This window comes from Terrapene carolina, unplaced genomic scaffold (assembly GCF_002925995.2).
Source record: "Terrapene carolina triunguis isolate 2854851 unplaced genomic scaffold, T_m_triunguis-2.0 Scaffold58, whole genome shotgun sequence".
In the NCBI taxonomy this organism is placed as follows: domain Eukaryota; kingdom Metazoa; phylum Chordata; order Testudines; family Emydidae; genus Terrapene; species Terrapene triunguis.
Window position 1 is genome coordinate 84,354,815 of NW_020664409.1, and position 21,154 is coordinate 84,375,968.

The window sequence follows — 21,154 nt, forward strand, 5'->3', positions numbered from 1 at the left end:
CACACACACACACACACACACACACACACACACACACACACACACACTCCCCTGGGAGTAGAAAGTTAAAGAAACTCAGTTCCTGTTTCTCTGCCCCTTCTCTTCCCCTCCCCCGCCCCCCCCCCAAGCCCAGGCTGGGGGTCAGACACTCATACCCCCTCGCTCCCAGAGCCCAGCCATGGGGCCCTTCCCAGCCCAGACATTCGTATCCCCTCCCCCGAGAGCCCAGCTACACACACCCCCGTCCCAGATACTCTCACCCCCTCCTCTCCTAGAGCCGAGACACAGCCCAGATACTCTCACCCCCTACCCTTCCAGAGCCCAGCTGTGGGGGCCCCCCAGCCCAGAAATTCTCACCCTATTATCCTCCCCCTCCCCCGAGATCAGCTGCAGGGCGTCCACCCCCAGCCCAGACACTCACACCCCCTACACTCCTAGAGCTCAGGGATCCAGAGGGAGAAACAGCCTGATGCTGGGTCCTGGACTTGCATGGCATTTCCCACATGCTGCTGCCCTCCTTTCTTCAGGGTGTGCTGAAAAATGCAGCTGCTGGGAACCCTCCAGTTCTCCCCCCCCCCCCTTGTCTTCTGTCTGCAAGCTGGGCTCTGCCAGGTACAGCGGTCCCTAGTGGCAGCCAACATCTCTGCACCATTAATTTCTGTAAAATTCTGCATTGCGCAGTGGTGCAGAATTACCCCAGGAGTATTAGATATCTATTTGCATTGTGCTTCTCTCCATCAGTTTTATTCTGCTTTCTGATGTGGAACTGAGAAGAGATAGGAAGATATGGGCTAATCTTGCTTTTGTCAAAGAAGGTGGGGTGGGAGGAAGAACTTATTCCATCAAGGAAATCCAGGTGGGTATGTTCTACTGTTTTTTAAATTCAAGCAGTGACTTGAAAGTCCCTTAATCAGAGTATATTCTGGGAAGCGTGGGTGGCGTGGAGTGATACTGAAATACATTTTTCAGTAATGGGTATCGAGAGATTTGTGCACAAATATTTTAGTTAATGAGAGATTTGTGTCTGTGATGAAAATATACAGTTCAAGACATGCCTGTCTAATACAGAAGTTGTATTATAAATAGGGCTGTTGATTAATCGCAGTTAACTCACAAGATTAACTCCAAAAAATTAATTGCAGTTTTAATCGCACTGTTAAACAATAGAATACCAATTGAAATTTATTAAATATTTTGGATGTTTTTCTACATTTTCATATATATTGATTTCAGTTACAACACAGAATACAAAGTGTACAGTGCTCACTTTATATTATTTTTATTACAATTATTCACACTATAAAAATTATAAAAGAAATAGTATTTTTCAATTTATCTCATACAAGTACCAAAGCAATCTCTTTATCGTGAAAGCGCAACTTACAAATGTAGATTTTGTTTTGTTTTGTTACATAACTGCACTCAAAAACAAAGCAATGTAGAACTTTAGAGCCTACAAGTCTACTCAGTCCTAATTCTTGTGCAGCCAATCGCTAAGAGAAAAAAGTTTGTTTACATTTACGGGAGATAATGCTGCCCGCTTCCTATTTGCAATGTCACCTGAAAGTGAGAACAGACGTTTGCATGGCATTTTTGTAGCTGGCATTGCAAGGTATATAAGTGCCAGACATGCTAAAGATTCATATGCCCCTTCATGCTTCGGTCACCATTCTAGAGGACATGCTCCATGCTGATGATGCTTGTTAAAAAAATAATGCGTTAATTAAATTTGTGACTGAAATTCTTGGGGGAGAACTGTATGTCTCCTGTGTTTTACCCAACTTCTGCCCTATATTTCATGTTATAGCAGTCTCACATGATGACCCAGCATGTTGTTCATTTTAAGAACACTTTCACTGCAGATTTGACAAAACGGGAAGAAGGTTCTAATGTGAGATTTCCAAAGATAGCCACAGCACTCGACCCAAGATTTAAGAATCTGAAGTGCCTTCCAAAATCTGAGAGGGACGGGGTGTGGAGCATGCTTTCAGAAGTCTTAAAAGAGCAACACTCCGATGTGGAAACTACAGAACCCGAACCACCAAAAAAGAAAATCAACCTTCTGCTGGTGACATCTGACTCAGATGATAAAAATGAACATGCGTTGGTCTACACAGCTTTGGATCATTATTGAGCAGAACCCATCATCAGCATGGACACACGTCCTCTGGAATGGTGGCCAAAGCATGAAGAGGCATACGAATCTGTAGCGTATATGTCATATAAATGTCTTGCAACGCCGGCTACAACAGTGCCATGCGAACGCCTATTCTCGCTTTCAGGGTGACGTAAACAAGAAGCAGGCAGTATTATCTCCTGCAAATGTAAACAAACTTGTCTGAGTGATTGGCTGAACAAGTAGTAGGACTGAGTGGACCTGTAGGCTCTAAAGTTTTACATTGTTTTATTTTTGAATGCAGTTATTTTTGTACATAACTGTACATTTGTAAGTTCCACTTTCTTGATAAAGAGATTGCACTGCAGTACTTGTATTAAGTGAATTGAAAAATATGATTTATTTTTACAGTGCAGATATTTATAATATAAAAAATAAATATAAAGTGAGCACTGTATACTTTCTATTCTGTGTTTGTAATTGAAATTAATATATGTGGAAAACATCCCAAAATATTTATATAAATGGTATTCTATTATTGTTTAATAGCACGATTACTCACGATTAATTTTTTTAATTGCTTGACAACCCTAATTATAAACTATAAAGAGGCTGCACTGCTATTTTGAGTAATTATTCGTCTTCGTAAATACTCTGTTCTGCCCCAGTGTTTAGGTTTGTTAGCTAATATGATAAAACTACATATCAAAACCATACAAGCTGGCTGGGCCTTTCTTACATTAACATAAAACATTTGACTAGATCCACATGAGTCTCCTGGGATAAAAACGGAGGTGTTTCAGTTGAAGAACTGCACAAAACTGCACTTGACAATACTGTCAATACATTCTCTAAGGATATGTCTACATTCGACCTGGAAGGTGTCATTTCCATCTTGAAGTCACCTGTACTAGCTCCAATCGAGCTAACATACATAAAAATAGAAGTGTAGCTGTGGCAGCACAAGCAGAGTAAGGAGCTAGCTCCCCCTAGTATGATCCCTCCAAGACACTAAGTACCTACTCATAGCTGCTATTCCCTCACGCTGATTCTACACTTCTATTTTTAGCACGCTAGCTTGATCAGAGTTAGCATAGATATGTCTCCTCCAGCTGGAAATTACACCAGCTTGAATGTAGACATACCCAAAGTTCTATTGTTTCAGTTTGCTTTCTTCTGCAAATGTTGACGTGTCTTCTGGACAGTACTTGGGGAACTCCCCATATCTTGGTAGGCCTTTCCTGACCCATCCTTGAGAAACGTGAAAAGAGGAATACATGCTTTTTCTTCCTAGCTCTGTTTATTTGGTGATGTAATCAATAGCTTGGCTTGAATCTGTTTAACTTGCCTCTTTTTTTCCTTTTCCTTAACATCTCTGGGGTATTTGGGTCCCATTGCTTTGTGCTGGTGACAGCTGGGGCACAGAAAGATTCTAACTTGGTAATTCTGTCTTTTTTTCTACCAGTACCAGGAAATGAGTTTGTGGTTGGTTGGTTGGTCCATATTTGTAGTTAAACGTAGTGTTGTTAAATGCATACTTTGGTTTCAGTGTGGAAATCCTCCAGCTGGTAAGGCAGAGGTGCATACTCAAAAGTTGAGATTCTCATTGTTTGTGGAATGACCACCACCATGGATCGTCCGCAGGTATGAACTTTGAACCTCCAGCCCAAACGCACAGACTTCTATCATTTGTGCTAAAGGAGTCACTTGGCTGGTGGAGGCTTCTGGTTTGGTAGTGAATTTCCCAGGTTCAGACCCTGCTGATGAATCATGGTGGATTATTACAAAGTGGTGGCCTGTATTGGGATTTGCATTTCTGTGGATTTCAGATGCTAGAAACAGAATATGTGTGTAGGCTTTTAACTTGTATGAGGATAAGCCACTAAAAAGGCACATGATGCTCTTAGTCAAACCCCGTTGCCAACTCTGTCCGCATATCTATTCAAGGGACACCATCATAGGACCCAACCACATCAGCCACACCATTAAGGGCTCATTCACTTGCACATCTACCAATCTGATATATGCCATCATGTGCAAGCAATGCCCCTCTGCCATGTACATTGGCCAAACTGAAAAGTCTCTACGCAAAAGAATAAGTGAACACAAATCAGACATCAAGAATTGTAACATTCAAAAACCAGTAGGAGAGCACTTCAATCTTCCTGGACACTCAATAACAGACTTAAAAGTCGCCATTCTTCAACAAAAATCTTCAAAAACAGACTTCAACGAGAAACTGCAGAACTGGAATTAATTTGCAAACTCAACACCATCAAATTAGGCCTGAATAAAGAGTGGGAGTGGCTGGGTCACTATACAAAATAATAATAATTTTCCCTCTGTTGATATTCACCCCTTCTTGTCAACTGTTGGGAATGGACCACATCCACCCTAATTGAATTGACCTCGTTAGTACTGACCCGCCCCCTCACTTGGTAAGGCAACTCCCATCTTTTCATGTGCTGTATATTTATACCTGCTTACTGTATTCATGCATCGGATGAAGTGGGTTATATCCCACAAAAGCTTATGCCCAAATAAATTTGATGGTCTCTAAGGTGCCACAAGGACTCCTCGTTGTTTTTAGTCACCATGTTACATTTACTGACCTGCCTTTCAAGAAGAGAAGAAACTTCTTTGTGAGTCTATCTGTACTAGTAAAAGTGAAGCACATAAAGAAATTACCAGGCATTTAAAAAAAAATAAAAGAAGGACACTAAATTATTTTAAAGGGATGTTTTGTGCCATTTTGTCTATTAAAATATGTAGGTGTAGTGTATTACAGCACTGAAAAAAAGAGTATCATGCTCTTATTAGCTCTCAATGGTGGTATAAAACTCTGACTTCCTCCCCTCTTCTTCTCCTTTCCCCCTTTTCAATGTTGTCTTTCAGATTGTTATTAAAAAAAGAGAACCTTTAAATTTTGGGGTCCCAGATGGAAATGCAGGATTTTCTAGTAGATTAGCAGCTACACAAGATATTCCTTTTATTCACCAGTCTGTAAGTATGCTATGTGTTTTGATTCTTATTTATATGGCAGTGTGTCTGCTCTTCAGTAGAGAGAGAGGTCTGGCCGGGGGAGGTGGGATATTAAGTATCTATAAAGTACCTGAATTGTTGATAAAGAATAAGAGCTATTTGAGCAGGCGATGCTGAATTTGAATTAGTGAATTAGTTGAATTAGTACTGTCTGCCTGATGTCTGCCTAGCTCTTGAAAAGAGGAGATGAGCAGAAGGGAATACAAGTCAGCCTGCTGGAAATTAGTCTGAGGCTAGGTCTACACTACCCGCCTGAATCGGCGGGTAGAAATCGATCTCTCGGGGATCGAATTATCGCGTCTCGTGGGGACACGACAATCGATCCCCGAATCGACGCTCTTACTCCACCAGCGGAGGTAGGAGTAAGCGCCGTCGACTGGGAGCCGCGGAGGTTGATTTGCCACCGTCCTCACAGCAGGGTAAGTCAGCTCCGATACGTCGAATTCAGCTACACTATTCGCGTAGCTGAATTTGCGTATCTTAAATCGACACCACCACCCCCCACCCCCCCCCCGGTAGTGAAGACCTGCCCTCAGATACATCCTGACTGTTACCATATCTCCTAAACCAGAGAGCTCTAGGCTTTTTGGAGATTACATGTTAATCCCACAGTGAAAGGGCAGAGGAACAATTTGCATTGATCTTCATGCACTTATGCTGACCATGTTTGCCTTGACAACAAAGGTGTACTAGGACAAGAAATGTGGGGTATAACACCATATGTAAAATGAGGTGATACTTGCTTAACTCAGAGTGTAGGTAGGATTAACTTGTTTGCAAAGTACTCTGAAGATATAAGGTGCTCTATAAATGTGATACCTTTTTAGAATGGTAGAATTGGGTTTTTTATAAATATTTAAATTTATTTCTTGCATAACTTCTGCTTCTAATAACCTGTCACTGAATTGTAAAAGTACATATGGATAACATACATGTAGTAGGGGTTTTTGACGCTAGAAACATTGAGTTCCAATTTCAGTCTGTGTGAAAACTGTTATTAACTTGAAAAGGTAAAAGAGAAGTGGTGAAAACATCAAGGTTCTTGTTATATCTATTGAGGAACAATAAGAAAGTCATAGAAACTGTCTCAGCATAGAGAGGAAGGGGAAAAGATGGCATCAGTCATGAGGAATGAGGGTCTGGTGGAAGGGCACTAGCCTGGAACTCAGGAGACGTGAGTTCAATTCCCTGCATTGCCACAGACTTCCTGTGTGACCTTCAACAGGTCACTTAGGCTACGTCTACACTAGGAGTATTTTATCAGTAGAGGAATACTACTATACTGGCAAAGCACTCCTGGCGTGGACACAGCTGTACCAGCAAAGTTGTACTTTGCACCAGTAGAGTAAAACCAGCCCCCCAAAGGGTAAAACAAGCTATAATAGTAAAAGTGCAGTTTTGCTGATATAACTGCATATACACTAGGGGCTTATTCAGGGATCACATCGCTTCACGTTACCGTAATTGAGGCCATATGAGTACCTAAGATAGATAATGATTGGAAAGTGGGGGAAGTATGTGGATGAGTAGCAGTGGGTGGGGACTTTGCTAGAATCTAGAAAATTCTGGAAGCTAGGCAGATGTTTTAGCCTGCTTTCTTTAGAAAGAGGTATTAGCTCCATCAATATTTGTCTTCGCTGTGATCAGATCAGTAGTTGTTTCTCACTTCTTCAGTATGGTTTGTTGGGGGTTTTGATTTTGGGGTGGGTTTTTTTTTAATTGGGGGGGATGGTTGGGAAACTCAAAAAAGTCCTGTTTGGTACTAGGAGAAGATCTTTCCATATTGTCATAAAGCAGATTTATAAAACCCTTAACACTAAATAGCCTTGCTTTCTGAGTTTCAACATAGTTTTATCTGGAAATGAGGTGGGGAGATGGTTTGCGTACGTTTATTATATTCTTGGTCTTTTGTTTTCAGCCTGAATTGGGAGACTTGGATACCTGGCAGGAAAATACTAACGCCTGGGAAGAAGAGGAAGATGCTGCCTGGCAGGCAGAAGAAGTTCTTAGGTAATTTAAACAATTCTGTAGCTGACCAGGCTCGAGCAATTTTTAGCACAATCATATTTTAGCCAATTTAACAATTTAGCAATCCTACTTAATTTGTGGAACATGCATTACATAGGATTTCACTCTCTCCCCATTTCCCACCGATCTTCAATATATACAAATTTTATACCATATGCTTTCCTTCCATTAAAACCTTATTCACATGTGCCAAGAATTTGGCATGTTAAACACTTGTTTATATAATAAGAATAATGGGATTTCATTTAGCAAGGAGCGGTTTTAATTGCTTTACAGTCTAGAAATAATAAAGATAAAGTGTACTCTGCATAGTGCTACATTAAAACTAAATTTAATAGCAATGTACATAAGTGGAAAAAATAGTCACTAGAGTATACAAATAGTAAAATCACAATTAAAAACCTTGATGTACCAATAGCATCTTTCAATTTGGTGATTCCTGAAGTACTTATAGAATACATACATAGCAGTGTGCTGTTAAATTCAAAGATGGGAAATGTTGTACAACAGTTTAGGAAGTATGTGAGGAATCAGTGGTGGGGTTTTTTGGTTTTATTTTTTTTTTTTTTTTGGTTGAAAATTCAGTGGAAATATTAAGTCAATAAATTCTTGAATCCACACCGACTCAACCGTATTCTTACTAGCTTAGTTAAAATAATAAATAGGACTTCCTGTAAACATCACTAGTTTACTATACAGTGTCAGCATTAATATTTTATTAAAATTTCTGAACACTTACTAAAATCAGAGGGGCGAAGGGACACTGTGACAGCTCTGGAATGTCAAGGCATATAGTACAATAGTACACAATTTTAGGATATTTATATCCTTTTGCAGTCTCATGATGAAGGCCGTCCATGCGCAACCATGCTCAAAGACTGTTCTGTTTAGATTCTTGTACTGTGTTCATCACCACAGTATCTGTTTTTGGAACGCTTTTTTCATTTGTTTGTTTAATAACGGTGAGAATGGGTTAAGCACATTATTTTGAACAATACCAGTTTCAGATTTTGGACATTACATTTTGTCCATATTGAATTATGATAAAATAATTTCAGCACTCCCCTAGTCTGGCAATTTAATTGTTGTGCAGTATAATATAAATAAATGTAAAAATACAGCTTGAATACATTATTATGGCTGCACAATTCATATCATAATCAGGAATGTAAAGGTTTCCATTGGCAGTGTTAACTTGGATCTGTTTTCTGTCTCTTTCTGTTTTATCCTCCTGCATTTTATACCATAAGCAAGAATACTAAGCTACACATTTTAACTGGAAAAGATTGACGAGAACATTGTCTGTACATGTAGTGTGGCTGAGTTAACATTCCTGTTGATACTTTTTTATGTTTCCTGACTTAATTTTTAATTGGGGAAACTTCTCAGTGCACTGACATGTTTTCCTTTGTTTTAAAAAAGAAAAATGGAGGAAGGCAAAAGCTAACTGTCCCAGTTAGACCGAATGTCACACCTTCTGCTGGTGGAGGGCAGAGAACTCACCTCTCTGGCTGCTGCAGCTGTTGAGACAGTTTTTGCTAGGCTATCATAACAGGGCAGCAGCACATCTGTTTACATTGTAACAAACATATTGTCATTCACTGTGCTCAGTTTCCACTGGGTGCAGTAGAGAGGGGGAGTTGCAAAGAAACCAGTTGCAGCTCCTTAATTCTGGGGCAGGGTATATGCTGTCCCTGGCTTAGGAGCTGCTGTGGAGTATATGGTATTAGCTGGCCCTATGGTTCCCAAAGGGGCTTTTCTCCAGCCAGAGGTTACCAAACTGCAGTGCACTCCAGCCATGCTCCAACAATTCCCTGCCTGGGTGCCAAGGACTGCAGAGGGGTGATGTAGGAGCTAGGGAGCTAAGCCAGCTAAGAAGATCTGGCTGCCTGCTGGTTCATTTGCACTGCAAGATTGGGCTAGGGGGTCAGGCTAGGGGGTCAGGCAACTGCTCAGAATCTTGCATACATTTCATATGTTTGTCCTAGTGTCTCATTTACATTGTGGTACTGTTTCTGGAAGGAGAAAATCATCTTCCCTGAGTCAGGCAAAAAGGTCAAAATGTCCTTCCAAAATCTTACAGATTCAAAGTACTTTCATGCACTAATAGGTGGATTTTTGTGTGTTGTATGTATATACAGTACACGCAGAACAATTATACTGCTGAATGTTGACTTGTATTAGAGATTTTTAACGTTTTATTTTCACCCTTTGTCTCAACATGCACGTCGAAATCTTTCCTGTCCTCCCATACTAGTCTCTGGGTCTTCTTCCATGCAGTCCTCTGCCCGATGTGGTCCTTTGTGCTTCTGCCCCCTCCTCCTTCAAGTCACTTCTGAATATGCACTTTTCTCCAAAATCCTGCACACTGTAATCCTCCCCTCTGGACTGGGTTAATTTGCAAGGAATTCATAAAAGGGAATGCTGGAATTCACCAGAGGTTTGCTCTGCTTTCACTGTCTGGTCATTCTTTGTGCTTTTGTTGAGTCTCTTTTGCCTGGCTTCATCTATGCGTTGCCCATCTAGATTTTAAGCTCTTTGTGGCAGAGGCCTTGTCTTCATCTCCATTTGTAAGGAGCCTAGGCCAACTTCGGCGCCTGTTCTTAGGTCCTCAGCTCCAAATCTGACTACTAAATAAATGACTCCTCTCTACTGTCCTCCCTCCAGTTCTCATTGAAGTCAGTGGCAGCGGGTGCCCAGAAACTTGGGTTGCTTTTATTATCTATATTTTGGTTTAGGTGCCTAACTATAGGCATCCAGATTTGGTTCTGGCAGGTTGTGGGCACTGTATTAATGAGAAAAGGAACAAACTTAGCCTCAAACAGATTCTGTTTCTTCTTTAACCTTTTTATAGATTTCAAGGCCAGAAGGGACCACTGTGATCATATAGTCTGACTCATATATAACATAGGCCATAGAACTTCCCCAAAATAATTTCTAGACATATCTTTTAGAAAAACATCCAATCTTGATTCAAAAATTGTCAATGAAGGAGAATCCCCCACGACCATTGGTAAGTTGCTCCAATGATTAATTATTCTCAGTATTAAAAACTTACTTCTTATTTCCAGTCTGAATTTGTCTAGCTTCAACTTCCAGCCACTGGATCGTGTTATACTTTCCTCTGGTAAATTGAAGAGCCCGTTATTAAATATTTTTTCCCTACGTACCATATCTATTTTTATACTAGTTTGATCTTTCACCACCATTTAAGCTCTTTTAGTAGAGAATATTTAAAATTCTAGATACTGACCTGTAAACTTGAAACAGCAGCAAAAAGTTGTATCTTACTACAGCAAAGCCAGTTGATATAGCTATAATATCACAGGAGATATAATGATGACAATAATTCACCATTGATGTGTGCATCTTTGTGAGAGCTCCTTTTCGTCATGCATGTTAGTTATTGCATGTGTGGTGTCTACAAAACAAAAATGGCTTGGTTAGCCAGCAGAGGGTGCAGTAAACCACTTAGGAATCTTAGTGCAGGCAGGAATTCACTGTGTAGCTTGCAGTTTAAAGAGAGAGCATATGAACTGTTGGCAGTAGTTGTGATTACTAAGCCTTTGAGTGCTGCCATTAACTCTTGTTAGTGCTAAATATTTAGTTCCACATGAGACTTCGATAAATACCATTATTTTTACATGTATGAACTATTTGCATAGGTGGTATCTTCACACGCAGCCTTTTGTTTTCCCTCTCTCTCCCACCCAAATCACTGCGCCAGAATTTCCTTTTGCAGGGTTAGTAGTAGGCTGTTGCTGTGAAACACAGAGCAGCATGTCTGCTATTTAGGATGAGGAAAAGCTGCAGATAGTAAAATAAATGTCCTTGATGCAGGCTGTTGGCACTCCCTTGGGATTTAGAGTACTAGTGTACAAAACTGACAGTGAATAGCTCCACGGCTTCCCTTGACATCACATCTGTTGTTCAGCTGATCTAAGTTAGTTTGCCTAACAGTTGTTAGTAATCCTCCTGAAGCTTAAACCCATTAGTTGTTCTGCCTCAGTGACTAGAAGTAATGGATTCCTGTCTTCTTTATAACCATCTTTTACACATATGCAGACAATTTTCATGCCTCCTTCAATCTTTTCCTCAAAGAAGCACATGTTCATCTCTCTTCTCTTGATTCCTAAGCTGGCCCATGTAGGACAGAATAGCTGCCTTCATGTTTGTGATATTCCTACATCTAGGCACAAGGAATGCAGGCTGTACCTACAGTATGGGGGACTGCCTCAAGGAACGCAGAGACTCTGAAAATGATTTAGGGGTTATAATGGACAAGCAAGTCAGCACAAGCTCCCAAGTGTGATGCTGTGCCCAGAAGGATTAATGTGCTCCTTGGGTGTATAAATGGGAGTAAGAGTAAGGAGGTGACTTTTACCTCCGTATGAGACATTGGTGAGACTGATGCTGGAATACTGCAAGCAGGTCTGGTGTCCATTTTAAAAAGGATGTTGAAAAATTGGAAAGGATGCAGAACAGAGAGACAAAAAATAATTTGAAGATTGGAGAAAATGCCTTACAGTGAGAGACGTAAAGAGCTCGATTTGTGAAGTTTATCAAAAAGAAGATTGAGAGGTGACTTTTTATTGCTGTATACAAGAACACGAGAACGGCCATACTGGGGCAGACCAATAGTTCACGTAACTCAGTATCCTGTCTTCTGACAGTGGCCAATGCCAGGTGCTTCAGAGGGAATGAACAGAACACGTAATCATCAAGTGATCCATCTCCTGTCGCCCATTTCCAGCTTCTGGCAAACAAAGGTTAGGGACACTTCAGAGGGACACTACAAGAACATTCCCAGGGAGAAATACCAGGTACTAATGGGCTCTTTAGTCTGGCAGAGAAAGGCACAAGAAGAACCAATGGCTGGAAGCTGGAGCCAGACCAGTTCAAATTAAAAATGAGGTACAAATTTTTAACCGTGAGAGTGATTTAACTATTAGAACAAACCAAGGGAAGGGGTACATTCTCCATCTCCTGATGTTTTCAGATCAAGACTGACTGCCTTTCTGGAAGTTGTGCTTTAGCCAAACACACATTATTGGACCCTACAGGGATAACTGGGTAAAATGTAATGGTCTGTGTTCTACAGGAGTTCAGATTACATGATCTAGTCTTCCCTCAACTTTCTCTCTGATTCTGCCTATACAATTAATATAACATTGGACTTCTGTGAGTATGCATTCTTTATTTAGATGGATTAATTTATTATTCACTAAAAACCTCACATCCTCCCCACTGCCGAGCCCTTATTCCCCCATTCGTATTATTCTTTCCAACATGAACTGCTCTATCACTGAATCTCATTTTTGATATTACCCTATCTTTCAGTTCATCAAAACTCTCATGTTTTAATCCTACCCTTCAGAAAACTTGCAAGAGAGATGGCAGATTTATTGTGTACATATTAAATAGCATATTCCATGCCACCATCATTAACAAAAGCAAGGAATAATACTGGATCCAGGATCCTCCTTACCTGTCTATCTGTTATTGCTTATCAAATACAGAAGATGGCGTCAATCCCTCACTCTCTGGAGTATGAATTCAGTCACTGTTATTGTGCCACTCACCTCCCACTCCTGGGAAAATTTAACCAGGGGGGGAAATAAAATGAACAAATTCTATCTTGTTTCTCTTTCAAATTACATGATTTTTGTGTGCTCGTGGCAACCAGAGAGCTGACCCTTTGAACAAATCCTTCAAACAGTGATGGCCTGGGCTCTGAGAGCAATAGAAGGAAGATGCTGCCTCAGGGATAGACAGTGTGGAATAGGTTGATGTTTCTTTTGCTTTTTAATTTCTATCCCAGTGGCAACCTGATACAGAGGCCATACTGCTTTAAATTAAAGATGGGCTTAGCAGTGATGATCTAATCCAGAGTTTGAGGGTTCTCAGGTCTGGTGTTTGTGGTTTTCATCAATGTCTGTTGTTTTAATTTGACATGATAATATTTTAAAGTGAATAAGGACTTGCTCATTAATGTCAGTGGAAGCTAAGCATTCAGCATTTGGCATAATCAAGCCCAATATGTTTTAGAAATCTGGGCTATTGAATTCTATTCTGCTATGTGACCTAATAGCTAACTTTAAAAAAAAAAAAAAAAAAAAAGGTAGGTAATGGTAAACCTCTTAATCCCAGTGTTTAAGCTAGCCAATTACAATTGAGAAAAAGTAGACTCTACCAACTATGTTTTTAGTTTTATAGAAACTGTAAATTAAGATTACACACTGATCAAAGCTTTGAGACGTCAGAGCAAATATATTTTTTTACGATCATGGATTTGCCATGTGTATTTCCCAGTCAGTCTGTACTTGTCCTTAGATTGTCTCCATACAGAGTGAGGGAGATGTGATAGCATCCAGTTGTGCATTGTAGTGTGGAAATTACACCCTCAGTTACTCTACTGTGTGGAGCTCGGAGTTCTGTTAACTTTCTAACTAGTTCTTTAACTCTGAAAACAAATCTCAAAAGGTAGATTAGCCCTTAGTACTCTGGCTCGTTGACCAAGATGGTTAATGCCCAGGTTTAAGGTGGAGAATAAACCCAATTGGGAGGTGCGGCAAATTTGGACACTATTGAGGAACAAGTGGTGTTGCATCAGCAGCTGGAGTTTGTCTAGACTGCTTTCAATGTATGAGAACTTGACTGACAATAGAGAGGGTGTAGGAAGCGAGGCAGGAGTGCCTGTCTGTCTGTGTCTCAGGGAGGATGTTGAGAGGAAAACGTTTTCCAGCATTTGTATTAAGGGAGTGGGCAGGCAAATGAAACTCCTGTTGGGGCACAAATGAGAAGAGAAACTCGAAGCAAGCAAACTCTTCAGTCTAGAAATCTCAGGTCCTTATTTTGAGTGTTCTGATTCTAGACTAAGGCAGACTGATGGTTTTTTTTTTTTTTTTTTTTTAAGTAGCTTGTTTGTATAACTGTATTTAGCCTAGTTAATTCCAGTTGTACCGATGTATGATGGATGTTTGGAGGACTGATAAGTGCAGAAATGCATTTAGAAGAAAGGTCACTGCATGAGAGCTAAGAAATTTCACTAGATCTGTATACAAAGTCTTGATTATCGTTAAAAGCATGATAGAAAACTGTACATTAAAAAATGGAAAAGTAACAACAAAAAACAAAACCAACCAACATTTTAACAAAAGGCTTGGATTGCTATATTATTTTACTCTTTCCCCCCCCCCCCCAACTCATTCCAAATATATCTCCCTAGTGATCTCATGGGTCTCACACAGATGTGCAAGTGAATCGGTTACGTTCTTCCTATATCTCATGAAATTCTTCAACTTGTTAAGATGTTCATACTGGGCCTGATCCAAAGCCCTTGAAATCAATGGGAATCCTTTCATTGAGTTCAGTAGGCTTTTTGGATCAAATCCATGAAGCAATTTCTGCAGTGAAAAAAGTATCTGTCTTTTAAAAGTGGGACACAAGGGCTTAGCCAGAGCGATTGATATCCTACAGCTCAAGAATAAAGTACAACAATTACTGGATTCTGATACAGAGATGCCAACAGATAAGATCTATAACCCTTGTCTTCACTGGGGAAAATGCAGTGTGAGAGATCTAACAGAAGCAAAGTTGGACATCAGCTTACTTAAAGTGCAGAATATTCCCTCTTTCAACTAAAGCTTAAACAATCTGAGCATGAGCAAAAAGCAGGTTAACTGATAGCTGCCTAATTAGGAGCACAGAAATAACACAGAATTCCAGGCATCATTGCTAAAGGGGCTTGCAGGCTCCGTATACTTTAATGCTCACAGTTACAAGTCTTTTTTCCTGAGGTAAGAAGTTCAGTATTTATTTAAAACATATAAATAAGAATTGTCTAGCTTCAGCCGGTGTAAAAGGGATCTTGCACTGTTTTCTAAAGGAGTGAATCTGATGTTCTCCCTTCAAATTGCAGGCAGCAGAAGATAGCAGAAAGGGAAAAGAGAGCAGCAGAACAACAAAGGAAGAAAATGGAGAAAGAGGCACAAAGGCTAATGAAGAAAGAGCAGAACAAAATTGGTGTAAAACTATCCTAACACAAGCAGTTCTAGGATGACTGTACCAGCAGGAAGGAGAATTCCAATTTTACAACATAAAGCATCATTTGTATTGATTAAGTATTTTTAGAACTCAACTCACTGCTTGATTTTAATGCATTCTTCAGGCCATCTTGGAAGCCAGAATTCTTCCATAAAGTATCTTGAACTATTAGTAGATGGATCTTAAAAATAAAACACCGACCCTGCAAATCATACCTTGATGGAACAATGTTTTCTGCAATAGCCCTATCCCAGCACCCCCCTTATACAAGAACAGTGATTGCTGCAGTGACAGTCTGATGATGGGGACATAAACTCTTAACAGATGGTTGAAGCTTAAAGAAAAACGGGTGTAAATAATTCAGTGGTGGGAAATCTACTGTACCATCTATTATGCTTATCTGAAACATGTAATTAAATAATTTTAAAGAATTCTTTGCTTCTGTGCTTAATTTCAGAAAATGTACCTTTGCTGTTCTACTCTTAATTGCTTTATTTATAAATGTCGGGAAAGATGCTTTAAAAATATGCTTGTATTCTCCTATTTAAGATGATGTTGACCTATACTGAAGGGAGAATAATGCTTCTGTTGAGCTGATTATCATCCATACAGTTGTTTCCTTTTTTATAACAGCAGCAAACAGGCTTGCTGTGGTTGGGAACCAGCAGGGGTGGAAATGAAGTGGATTTTATTTTTTGCTGACACCATTTTCAGCAGTGTCACACTTGCAATCCAAGAGAGGAATGTACTGTAATTGTAGGCAGAGATGTCTCAAGTGGATGAGATTGTCATGGTCACATTTTAATATCAGTCTGACTTGCATACTTTTCTCAGTTTAGATTTGATGCTGCATGCTATTATGGGAGCACATTTATTTATGTAATGTCACTGGAAAAAAGAATGATTGGTTCTTTAATCACCTTTCTGTATTGGTGAGCTGTTCAGACACTATATCTATATCTGGTTATTTATATGATCAATGGGATATTAACCACGCTGTCCTAAGCAGATTCCAACTTGGCTAATTGTATTCAGTCTTCCTAAACATTCTCCCAATAAATCTATTGGGTGAGGGAAGATGTTTCTCCTCCTGAAAACTTTAATTCTTGCAACCAGAATAGCTGCCATCTTCTGGGCCAAAGATGGCTACATTTCAGTGGTAGGTGGAGGTGAACGTTAGATACATTCTGTACTGTACACTAGAATTCTTCTGAAAAGGTTTTGTACACAAGATAAACTTATTACAAAACAAAATGTTTTATATTTATATATATATATACAGCCAAAGCTAAGGCCCAGTCCTATACAACCTACTGATGGTCTCCTGAGCTACAGAAAGCAGTGCGTGGCTGGTGCAACCCTTTCCCATATACCCAAAAAGTCAAACTCCCATTGGACAACAGCAGTTTTTGCTGATGGCAGGAGGAGTTCTTAAAAATGATCAGCTTCCTAATGAACATCACTTCTAATTCTTGGACCCATTCTCTCATCTGAGGGCCAGATAACCCACTGGATTATCTTCCAGCCTGAAACTGGAGTAAACCTCGTGTGTGTGTGTGTGTGTGTGTGTGTGTGTGTGTGTGTGTGTGTGTGCGCAATGGTTCTGTTCTGTATATAGTGCTCAAAACTGATAGGTGTCTTGTAGACGCAATAGGAAGACAGGTCTTAGATGCCAAGACAGGTTAAGAATGCCCCCACTGTAGGGAAGCTCTCAATTGATGTCAAGTCAGCATACTCTGTACCTATGACAATTGCCCTCTGACCATAAGGTTGGAGTGGCAGGAAGATGGTGGGACAGGAGTGCCACTGCATTGCCTCAGATCTAGCTGGTCTTCAGTTTCTTGGGGATAGTTGGTAACTGGCATATGTTTAGAGCAACTTTAAAGGTGACTCTAACCCACTCCCGGGACAGGGCAAGTGTGCCATGAGAATGGGGAAGTAGTAGCCATCTGGTGTTACTTTGTGCTGAACTGATTTTAGCACAGGAGAGAATCTAGGTTCTCATCAGTGCTTCATCTCCCTTTGTCGCCCCAGTGATGGAGATGCTAAGGAAAGGCATAATAAGGCTGTGGCCTCATGAAAATTATTCCCAGGCCAATTGTCTGGCTTTTGTGCTCACTAACGCAGAGAGTACATAGCTTTGGCTTGGGCTCAATTTGGCTGGTTCAAGCTGTAAATGCATTTTGACTTTCAAGATGAAAACAAATGTTTGTCTGGTCTTTAGTATCATTACAACTCTGTTGAACGCTTGTCACTATTCATGCTTAACAGAGAGAATCTATGTTTCTCTCTGACCTATAGCAAAAGGAAAACTTGTTAGAATCACTTGACGTCTTTAAAAATGATTGAACTGTGTATGTGGCAGCGTGCCCTCCAAAAATGTTGGGTAGAAAGAATGGAATCTTCCCAGGCTCTGAACACGCTTTCTGGGAAACAAAAATGTTTACTATGAATTGATTTATGTGTTTGACAACATAACAGGGGATGATAGGAAGTCTTGCTTTGCAAATGAGATTATACAAAGAGAATAAATATTCTGTGTATTCTGAATCATGGTATCACTTAAATTGCTGTCATTTCTAATTGACTACTTTGGGAAAAATGTTTAAAATAGAGAGAAATTCATGCACATCCTATTTACAGTGAAGATTATGAAATATTAAATACCTCCTAATTCTTAAGGTATTGGCTTTTAATAAATTTAGTTAACTACTCTGTTTTTCTCATCATTCGAAGATCAAATATAACTGAAATATCCACAATTTATAAAATCTAAATAAAGGAACCAAGATGTAGGGTACATTTTAAAGGATAATTTTGAGATGTGGACTTACAGTTCAATGGACCTAACACTGCATTATTTATTTTTAAGTCTGGAGAGTCCTGTATAGTCCTTATGCAGCTGTGATCTTGCACACTCTCTGTATCTTTACCAACCCTCCTCTTCTTTTTTTTTAAGGCTCCCCATGTCTGACTCTCTTTTCCTACGGGTTGGGCGAGTACCTTTGAGCCAACCATCACTACTTATTTAATCGAAGATGGCTAAGCCCTTAAATTACTTGGGTTTTTTTTGTGTCCAAGAGCACAGTGTTAAACTAAGACTGCACACACTTTGTTAATAGTGCAGAAGATAAAACAAAGCTGTGTGTGTTCTTACCTTGGAGTTGGTATTAGTATGCTGCTATAAAAGGGATAAGTCTGACTAGAGATGCCATCCAGTACTGGACGCTGGTATGAGTTTGCATGGTAAATTGGTGCACTAACTCTCCTCTTCTAGTGGTTCATTTTTGCTTTTAATCCTAACCAATAGAATCCTGTTTCTGCAGCTGTGCAAAACCCTATGGCTGCATCTATCATCTTCATGTCAGCACTTGCTGGGGCTGGCTGTGCTGAATGCAAGATAAATTCAGGTAACTGAAAATGGAAGAAATATTTGTGGGAATGCTTATGAATTCTAAAACACTAACTTACTGCAACTCTTCATTACTTCAGCTGGGCAGTCCCATAACTGTTGGTATTCCTCAGGTGTCTGTAGTTCTCATCAGCTGACCCTTCCAAATACCGTACCTACCTCACTACCCCCAACCTTCATATCGCTCTCCAGCCACCCATTCCAATCCATCCTGTCTCCAAAACTGAACTTCTCATCTTGTTTCTCCACCTACCTTGTCTATCACCAGTGGGTATATCTACACTGCAAAAAAAAAAAAAAAAAAAAAAATCATGTAGCAGTGAGTTTCAGAGCCCCAGTCACCTGACAGCACTAAAAATAGCCATGTAGATGTTCCTGCCTGAACTCTGGGACCCAGTGAGGGTGGGGCTGAGGCTCCAGCCTGAGTAAGAACATTTACACTGCTATATTTAGCCCTGTAGCGGGAGCCCCAGGAGCCCTAGTCAGTTGACCCAGGCTCTGAGACTCTCTGCTGTATTTTTTGCAGTGTAGGCATACCCATACCCAACTCTACTTGTTTCTCATCTTCCACTGCATCCTTTCCTTATGTCCTGGCCTTTTTGCTCTCTCTTCTCTTCGTTAGTCTTGGCCAGGCCTGCTCCATACATCAATCTTACTACAGTCTACAATGTGATTCTTTCTTTCTGTTCTACTTTTCTATACTGACTTCCCCACATGTTGCTGCTGCTCTCAACTAGTCTAGTCAAAATGCCTCTGCTAAAGCCACACTCCCCTACTGTCAAGCCAACCATGCTCTTCCTCCTCTGAATCCCTCCCTGGGATTTCTGCACATGATGTTTGAGCTCTTTGATTTTACCTGGGAAGTCAGGACTTCCCAGGTAAACTCCTGTATCAGAACTGTTGCCCCGGGTTTGGTTTTCTTGCCTGTTACACCACATTCTTTGGAACAGGAAGTTTGGCTTATAATACCCTTACATCACCATGTGAACAAAGCATGAGTCTCATTTTTAGTACATTCTTATAGCTAAGGATTAAGGAATTATTGTTCTGCTTGTTTAAAATCTTAGGGTTAAGAAATCAGTTTATTTGAGCACCTGTACAGGTGTTTCAGCCTGCCTTTAACGAATTGCCTGTGAAATTTCCCATGCTGTTTCTCAGCCCTGAGATGAAATTTTTGGCTTGATGTCTCCGCCTGGCTGAGCAGAAATCCTACTGTTTAGATTTCAGTAGGTATGCAGGAGTTGGCACAGGTGTAACTAAAACTGTGGGCTTTGTAGAGGTGTGTAAGTGACAAGTATAAGGCAGTCCAGTTAGGTGGCTGCTGGGGACAGGGGGAGGAGGGGGTCCCAAGCTGGGAGTAGCACAGAAAGCATTTAAGATGGGGTGTGAGTAGACAGGAAAAGGCTTTAATTTCTGTCATCTTACAGCCTCTTGATGCTTAACTTACACTAACTTGACTCCCTTACATTCACTTACACCTCTTCTCCGGTAGGCCTTAGGCCAGAATGAGCACTAATGCATCAGGAACGATGGAGGAGGGTTTGTTTAAGAAAGCAGTATTACTAGGAGAGCATAAGGTGTAGTCACAGAATCTCTTATTAATGCAGGGAAATGCTACGGTCCAGGTAAACTCTCATAAGTATCTGTAAATGAGCTACCTGCCTGCGGACTGTTTCCCTACATGTTGGCCAGTTATTCCACTGCCCATGGGTATTTAATATTTATCAAGTGATAGTCCCTTCCAGTCAAGGACTGCAAAGCACTTCATGAATATCAACAGTCACACCTTACAATACCCCTCTGACGTAGGTGGCATGGGGAAGTGCTGTTACATTTACTTTACAAAAGGAAAAACTGAACAGTAAGGTTACATGTCTTAAGATTTCACTGCAAGAAGGTTCAGAGTCAGGCATAGACTCTCTCATTCCGTTTGTTTTATCCACCAGACAATGCTACCTCTCTAGGATCTGCACATGCAATTCCAGTGGTGCACAGAGGGGGACACAGCATTTGCATTCGGATGTACATGTATGGCAGCGTGCAAATGTTAGAGCATGTGTTCAAAAGTCAACTAAACTCATTAGGGCCCACTGGCTTTTTTAAAAAAGCTAGGGAAACAATGCAAAGACATACAGGAATCCAAAATTAAGGATGAGATTTTTACACTTCTCAGAGTGCAGAAATTCAACGAGATGGGTTCCTAGAGCAACTGTACTTGGCCAAATTCTAAATATGTTAATGGATTAAAGTTAACCCAATCCACAGTGATTAGGTGGAAGGGTGGAACTCTGATGGCTTGGGGACTGGTGACTGAATATAGAACACTTCATCTCAGTAGCTGCTGTGGGAGCCATAACCAAGTTTTCCAGGTCAAATTCTGCTGTTGTAACAATGCCAATCTACAGTACCCCAGTGCAGTGGTTTTCAAACTTTTTTTCTGGTGACCCAGTTGAAGAAAATTGTTGATGTCCATGACCCAACGGAGCTGGGAATGAGGGGTTTAGGGAGTG

At 40.4% G+C, this 21,154-nt stretch overlaps 1 protein-coding gene across 1 annotated transcript in view; it reads left to right on the forward strand.

Annotated features, from left to right (window-relative positions):
* The window catches only part of EBAG9 (estrogen receptor binding site associated antigen 9), a 47,410-nt gene extending 31,747 nt beyond the window's left edge, over window positions 1-15,663 (forward strand). The window contains exons 5-7 of the mRNA XM_026646089.2: window positions 5,012-5,119; window positions 7,077-7,168; window positions 15,108-15,663. Coding sequence (XP_026501874.1) covers window positions 5,012-5,119; window positions 7,077-7,168; window positions 15,108-15,228 — 321 coding nt within the window. The 3' untranslated portion in view covers window positions 15,229-15,663. The remainder of the gene's footprint in view (window positions 1-5,011; window positions 5,120-7,076; window positions 7,169-15,107) is intronic.
* The last annotated feature ends 5,491 nt before the right edge of the window (window positions 15,664-21,154 follow it).